This window comes from Benincasa hispida, chromosome 6 (assembly GCF_009727055.1).
Source record: "Benincasa hispida cultivar B227 chromosome 6, ASM972705v1, whole genome shotgun sequence".
Taxonomy (NCBI): Eukaryota; Viridiplantae; Streptophyta; class Magnoliopsida; order Cucurbitales; family Cucurbitaceae; genus Benincasa; species Benincasa hispida.
The window spans coordinates 2,706,975-2,714,824 of record NC_052354.1 but is presented as its reverse complement, the minus strand read 5'-3'; the positions used below and the strand labels follow the sequence as shown (position 1 = coordinate 2,714,824).

General features: G+C 33.1%; 2 protein-coding genes across 2 annotated transcripts in view; both read right to left on the bottom strand.

Annotated features, from left to right (window-relative positions):
• Positions 1–939: 939 nt before the first annotated feature.
• On the bottom strand, positions 940–3,351 carry LOC120079699 (chlorophyll a-b binding protein CP26, chloroplastic). Its single transcript, XM_039034015.1, has 6 exons — positions 3,067–3,351; positions 2,750–2,834; positions 2,597–2,647; positions 2,389–2,509; positions 1,597–1,731; positions 940–1,376 (listed from the first exon to the last, which is right to left on the bottom strand). The coding sequence occupies exons 1-6, from the start codon at positions 3,287–3,289 to the stop codon at positions 1,116–1,118; spliced, it is 876 nt and encodes a 291-aa protein (XP_038889943.1). The 5' UTR covers positions 3,290–3,351; the 3' UTR covers positions 940–1,115.
• A 3,261-nt stretch (positions 3,352–6,612) lies between these two features.
• Positions 6,613–7,850, bottom strand: part of LOC120079005 (glycine-rich cell wall structural protein 1) — a 9,844-nt gene continuing 8,606 nt past the window's right edge. Inside the window, exon 3 of the mRNA XM_039033165.1 lies at positions 6,613–7,154. Coding sequence (XP_038889093.1) covers positions 7,058–7,154 — 97 coding nt within the window. The 3' untranslated portion in view covers positions 6,613–7,057. The remainder of the gene's footprint in view (positions 7,155–7,850) is intronic.

The window sequence follows — 7,850 nt, the reverse complement described above, 5'->3', positions numbered from 1 at the left end:
CAGAACTTTAATCAATTACAAATTTAATACGTTTTCACAGTTAAAAAAAAAGGTTAAAAAGTGCCCTTACTTTTGGTATATAGAAGAAAATCATTTATCTACACTTCATTGCATCCCTTTTCTATTTCCTCCATTTTCTTTGTTTCAACCTGTGATCTAACATTTCCATATTTTTCCTTTATTTTTCTCTCTTTTTCAATACTCTCCTATTCCCCTTCTTTTATTTCTCAATCTCTAAAACTATCCATTCAATCAAAGCATATATAGACTATAATGAGAAGAAAGGATAATAATAATGAAACTAAATCAAGGAACCTTAGGATTTAAGCGTTTTAACTAGTTTGTGCATTAGTAATTGAGTGGGAGTTAAAATGTTTAAGGTTTTAATACACCAAAAAAAAGAGATGCATTGAAAACTTGGATCATAATATTGAGAACAACCAATAGGGGTGAAAGAAGAAAACATGTACTGATTACTAATGATCGAATTAGTCTATTTTCTGGTTGTGGTTAGTTTAGAAGGAGCTCCAAAATTGAAGATGTTATTAATTTCATTTTAAATCCTTTTTGTTTTTGTAGATTCATCAGTTTGTTAAGTTTTGAAGGAAGATTAGATTCCGCAACTTTCATGTTGGATTACAAGGAACTCCTTATTAATTAATATTTTGATCAATTTTCAAGTTACATGCTTTTGAGTTTGATTGATCTAAAATTCTCTCATTTGTGATTGTCATTAGAAATATGTTTAAACAAGATCAATTCAACTTAATCAAAAGTTATGGATTAAGTAGGATGTGAATGAAAACTTGAGTTATATTAGACAAATCATTCCTATCAACTCGAAGGCTCGGGTAAGATTACTCAACAACCCAACCTACTTCAACCCATGAACATGAACTTCATACTAGTTAGTGTAGTTAGATACCATTCTCAGTCACATTTGATAGAAAAATTTGATCTTAACTCCTTTTTCATATCTCTTTCAAATGCAAGAGTGAGTAGTCAGGGGCTACAAATAGTCTCAATACCAATTTACAAAAGCATTCAAGATTTTCATTCTTCAATACACAAACTTGGGATTGGCTTGTGGCTTTAAAATGAATCCACTCATTGATTTAAAGAGTTGGAACTCTTTCAGCATTCCCTGAAATGACTGTGAGCAAGTTGTTTCCAAAAGGATCACTCAAATGCTTTGCCAAATTCTCCACTGGCCCTTCTCCTGTCACATATGCTTGGAAGTAAAACCCTAGCATTGCAAACATTGCCAATCTCCCATTCTTGATCTCCTTCACCTTCAAGATCGCTGCCTGGTCCGGGTCGTCCGCTAGCCCCAACGGGTCGAACGGCCCTCCCGGGTGAAGCTTGTCCTCAAAGTTCTACAAAACGGTAATATTTGTTATCTTTATATTGAACTCAAAAGCTTATACCAGTTTAATATATTTTCGATACATCTTTCTTTTTGTTTCCAAAATAAATAAGAGTAATTAACTTAGTGATTTTTATCAATATTAATGTATGAGAAAATATCATCACAAGAGTTTGAACATAAGATCTCTTATTGTGTTATCATGTAAAGATATTATAGAATTTACGTACCAAGCCGTTGATGATTCTGTAATATTCAGCACCACCAACAAGAACAACCTCAGCAATGACGGCGACAATGAGGTTGATGGGAATGTTGTTTCCAAAGTAATTCAATGTGTTTCCATCAAGAAGCAGAGCTCCAGTCTGCATAGCCCCATAATTTATTCATATACAAATTAGTTCACATTTCTTTCCAAGTTCAATCATACGCTATGTCTAATAACTTTTGAGGTCTTGTTTGGTAAAAATTTATGTCAATTTTCTTCTCTCCAACTTACTTACCATCATTTTCATCTTCAAAGGTAAACCTTTGAATTTTTAATCCAAATTCTAAAAACAAAAACAAGTTTTTAAAAACATCTTTCTTTATTGTTCAAAATACTGATTAGATTTTGAAAACACATTTCAAAAGTAGTTATAAGCTTAATTTTGAAAAACAAAAATCTAAATGGTTATCAAATGTAGTATTAGGTTTTCGTTTCTAGTTTTTGAAAATTAAGCTTATGAATACTATCTCACTTTTTAAGTTTCTTTGTTTCGCTATTCATTTTCTACTAATGTTATTGGCACAAAGCTAAGTTTCGAAACTAAAATAAGTAGTTTTTAGAACTTGTTTTTATGTTTGGAATCTAACTAAGAATTAAAATGTTTCTTTAAGAAAGTTGGAAAGCATAATAAGAAAAATGAGAGAAAAAGAAACAAGCATGAATTTCAAAAACAGACAATCAAAAAGGAAATTATTCTCTCAACCACAACTCAATATTGTTATCAAACGGATCTTAAATAGAGATGAAAATCGACCTTGAACCAGACAGCCTCGGGGCCGCAGTTAGCGCCGAATTTGTTGAAGGCCTCAGGGATGATGAAACCAGCAGCTCCAAGCATGGCCCATCTTGCATGAATCAATTCAAATGCTTGGTATCTGCCAAAAACACCACTCTTTCACTAAGCCTTCATATAATTATTGAACAAATTACTCTTTGTTTTGTAGATTAATAAATTTAATTACTTGCTGAAGTCTTCTGGTTTCTTGCTGAGTCCAAAGGGGTCATAACCGTAGCTGTAATTAACCAGACAAAACAATGTGTTTTAGTTCACTTTTCATTGGAGTCTAAACTGAGAACTATAAAGGTGAGGAGGACAAAAAAAAATTGAACCATACTCGCCGGGGACTTCTCCGTTCAAGTACTCGGGGATCTCCGATCGGTCCAACAACCCATCGGGCAAGAAAATCCTTCTGTCCGGACCTAATTAATGTTGAAAAAACACAATCAAGATACCTGTTGTAAAGTAATCATCACATTCCTTACTTTAACAAATTTGGTATAGAATTTTACAAAATAGTATTCTTGAAAATTTGATATCATATCTTAATACACAAGATATTAACTTAAAACTTACTAACAACCGTGAGAACGTGACATATATTTGTATTGATATTTATGTGTATAAAACTTTATTGAGAGGAACTGGACTTACCATACCACTTGGCGAGCTCGTCATTGACTGGAGAGACAGCGGAGGGCTTCGGCTTGGATGGTGCAGCGGGCTTCTTCCCGAAAAGCGCGACGGTTTTGAAGGTGGCCGGGCTAGAAGCAGAGGGAGCCGATCTAGCGGAGGCACCGGAGAAGCTAAGAGGATTTCTCAGCATTTCGGAGACCCCGAGGGAGGCGGCGGCGGTGGAGGCTGCCAAAGAAGCCATGGCCAGAGAGAATGAAGAGATTGAAGGAAAGAAAGGAAATTGTGTAAATGGTGAAGATTAGATGTGGAGAATGTAGAAGCTATATGGTTGGTTCTGGTGGATGTGGACATGCCACGTAGGATTCAGGTTTGTGATTGCTCATAAGCTGAGAAATCCAATGCAGTGTTTTGATTGGTGGAGTATGGTGACGTGGCAGATGTGGCCTTTAAGTTGGTCTCTCCGATTGAGTGATTTGGATAACGTGAGCTATCCTAACAATAAAACTACCACTTGGCACGTCAAGATTTTTTTTATTGGGTGGTTTGGTCTTATAATTCAAATGTAAATTTTACTATTTCAAAATGTCTATTTTAAGAGTAACTATTTCGTTTTTAATTTTTTATTTTCAAAAATTAAGTTTATTTCCTCTTCATTTATTTTTATGATTGTCATCACAATGGTTGAATTTTCAACTAAATTAAAAAAAAAAAAACCTAATTTTTAAAAACAATTTTTATTTAGTTTTCAAAATTTGACATAGAAAAAGAATAGATAACAAAAGAAAAAATTTCTATAGACTTAATTTTTTTAAAAAAAAAAAAAAAAAACTAAAAGTCAAATGGTTACTAAAGGAGACCTTAATCTTCGATTTTTTTTTTAAAAAAAATTAGGGGTTAAATGAAATTTAATCCTATTGATATTTACTATACCTAAATATTTTTAACTTATTGCAAAGTATGTTTCTAAATATTTAAACATATCAAGAAAAAAATGTAACCAAATTATTTCATTAATCAATTTTTAAACCTAACAAGACAAGCTAGATGTTTGTATAGAAATTAGTTGTTAATTAATCGTGCCTTTTGATTATTTTTATTGATGTCTTATAGTTCAAATATCTAATTGAAGACTCTTTGGTAATTATTTAGCCTATGTGTTTATGACACGTTGCTAAGTTGTATTTGTTGTAATTATGTATAAAATAGGGGTGTTCAAAAAACCCGATGACCCGAAAAAACCGATCAACCCAACCTAACCTGTGCGGTTTGGGTTGTGTTGGGTTCAGATAAATGAAAATTTTATGGGTTTGATTGGTTCATAGATTCACCTAATATAACTCAAACCAACCCAAATTTATTATTAATTTTATAATATATTTTTTATTACTTATAACACAATTATTTATACATATATTGATTTTAATTTTATTTAATTTTAATATTTTTTAATAATTTATTCTTCAACAACTTTTAAAAATAGTTTTTTACACTTTAGAATGAGAATTTTTACTATATAAGTTGAAATTGAGTGGTTAATCTTAATTCAATATATAAAAATAATTAAAATTAGATTTTTACATATTTATGTTTTGCTTCTTTTTAGAACAAAATTTTAAATAAATGACCCGATTAACCCGAACCAACCCCATCCAAATATTTCATGGTTTGGTTGGATTGGGTTCATTTTTTAATAAGGATTATTTGGGTTGAAGAAATTAACAATCCGAACAATTGGGTTAGATCTAAAAAATCTTTCAACCTAACCCAGCCCAACCCATGAACACCTCTAATATATATCAGATCATTTTCCAAGCACATTTCTTCTCGTTTAAAAAGTAATATGTTTGTTGGCACAGGAAACTCGCAGATGGGACTTGAGTGGTTCTCTGGTCCACTCATTTAGGTTGGACGCGTCGCTAAAGCTGACATGCATGCTCGCACTAGTGTAGTGCCAAGTCAAACACACTTTGATACCTAAGTTAGTAAAAGGAGTATTTAGTTCAATCAAACACAAAAAGAGTCAGAGTTTCTCAATTGGAGTTACTTTCCCGGAGGCTATCAAAACGGGGCTATTTACAAGGCTCTTCCTTTGGTGCCTGGTCCTGAAGATTCCATGTTTGAAAAAAAAAAAAAAAAAAACTTGAGGACGTATCACTCAAATCATTGGTCTGGTACTAGATGTAGCTTTTTCCTCGAGCAAAATACCTTATATTTACAACGCTTTGATAGTTAAAGGTCAAGATACTGGTGGTCAAGAAATTAATGTGACTTGTGAAGTACAACAATTACTAGGAAATAATCAAGTTAGAGCTGTAGCTATGAATGCTACAGATGGTCTAATGAGAGGAATGAAAGTGATTGACACGAGAGCTCCTCTAAGTGTTCCACTCGATGGAACGACTCTTGGTCGAATTTTCAACGTGCTTAGAGAGCCTATTGATAATTTGGGTCTACTCGCACAACATCTCCTATTCATAGATCCACCCCTGTTTTTATACAGTTAGATACAAAATTATCTATTTTTGAAACAACAATTAAAGTAGTGGATCTTTTAGCCCCTTATCGACGTGGAGGAAAAATAGGACTATTCGGAGGGGCTGGAGTGGGTAAAATAGTACTCATTATAGAATTGATCAACAACATCTCCAGAGCTCATGGAGGTGTATCCGTATTTGGAGTAGGTGAACGTACTCGTGAAGGAAATGATCTTTACATGGAAATGAAAGAATCTGGAGTAATTAATGAAGAAAATATTGCATAATCTAAAGTGACTCTAGTCCACGGTCAGATGAATGAATTGTCAAGAAAACTCCACGAGCTTGGCTAGCGACTCGAAATCCAGAAACCTAACATTTTCTAAGATACATAATTTTCTATAGAACCCTTATTTCCCTTGGACTTGGACCCACCCGCAGACTTTAGACCTTTCGCATAACAAGTCCATGTCAATTTCATACCTCATTTCTATAATTCTCTTATATGCCTAAATCCCTCGATTAGTGATTTTTCTTTTTAAGTCCCCGTGAAGAGATAGGAAGACATGAGAAATAATTCCAATACCAAAAGTGCCACGTCTTGTTATGCAATGACCAAGAGTGAAAGGTTAAAGCAAAATAATTGATACTCAAGGGTCAAAATTATAAAACAACGTCTCTCTAACATGGTAGATGATCTAACAATGTCAGCTGCAAGTTAAATATATTCATCCCTTAATATGCAAGTTAAATGCATATAGTTATTCCTCTTATACGTCTAACGATAGTCTCCTTCAATAAGTTCTCTAGTTGACCGCTAATCACCACCTAGTGAAGAAAAACAAATTATCTCCCTTACTTGAATATGTAGTTCATGGAGTGTAAACGTAACAAGTCTACACCAAGGATGAAAATATCTGTTAACATGTTGATATATTCATTAATATATCCATAAATCGAAGGCTTCAACATCAATATTAGATATCCAAAGATATCTCAACAATTTTTGTAAATGCTTGTAAAACATAAAAAGTGTCATCTATTTATTTCAATATGAATATAAATACTAATAACAATATCCATAACTTAGTTTAAGGGTAAAAACAACTTAATTCTTAATCTAAATAAAATTTATAAATTTCTGACTCACAGAAATATTCATTAATATCGATATTTTATTGATATATCCATGGATATATCAGCTGTATGGACATGATCAAGCTTCTAAAGACCAACTAAACTAATCCATCAAGTATTCGATATTTAATGGCTGCTCAAAACCCACTGACCAACTAAACTAATCCATCAAGTATTCGATATTTAATGGCTGCTCAAAACCCACTGCACATGAGATTTAGAGCAATTAAATACATCTTTCGTAACAATTGTACATAAATTCTACCTCAAAAAGCCACAGTAATAGCACCATATAGACAGCCAGCGTGTTTCTTTCTTCTATGATTTTGATTGGGTTTCTTTCTAATGATGGGTGGCGGGGATTGGACTTGTACATTGTAAAAACAGGATAAGTAATTTCATCGTTTCCACTTGTCAATCTCCCTTGAAGTAGCTCGGATAAGCCTCTTTGAATTTAGGACAAGTTCGTCAACAAGCGCGACAATATCGTCCTTCCTGATGACAAGTAAAAATGAAAATCAAGAAATGTTTCTTGATGTCAGAATATTGAAGTTCAATAGCTGCACAAATTATATATGAAAATCGTGGAAATGTCATCAATCAATTTCTAACTTCTCTGTTTAGTTTCCAGTTATGCTTAAGAAAAACATATTTTTATCCTGTGCAACTTAGAAGATGATTTCAAAAGGATTTATCATTCAGACAATTCTATAAATGTAATCAAGATGGTAAAACATAGGGCACTTTAACGATCTGGACAATTAACAGTTAGTTTGAATGTTTCTCCCAGACAATTGAGGTGGACAAGATAGCGTCGCCCCAGTCGAATGGGAACAAGAAAGAGAAGGATGTTAGTATTTTGTGCAAAAAAAAAATATTTTTGAAAGATCAAGAGCAATATACTAATTATTGAAATAGAAGAGAAAGAAAACGACACAAGGAGTTTACGTGGAAAACCCTAATTCAGGGAAGAAAAACCACGATAGAAAATGACTTATTATTTTAATGTCATACATACAATAGACCCCAACCTCAGATATAAATAGAATGAGGTGAAACCCTAATTTAGCAAATATAGTGTAGGGCTAATTCAACGTATTTCAACTCCCCCTCAAGTTGGGGCGTAGATATCAGCAAGACCCAACTTGCTAATACAAGCTTCAAACGTCTGTCTCGATAACCCTTTCGTAA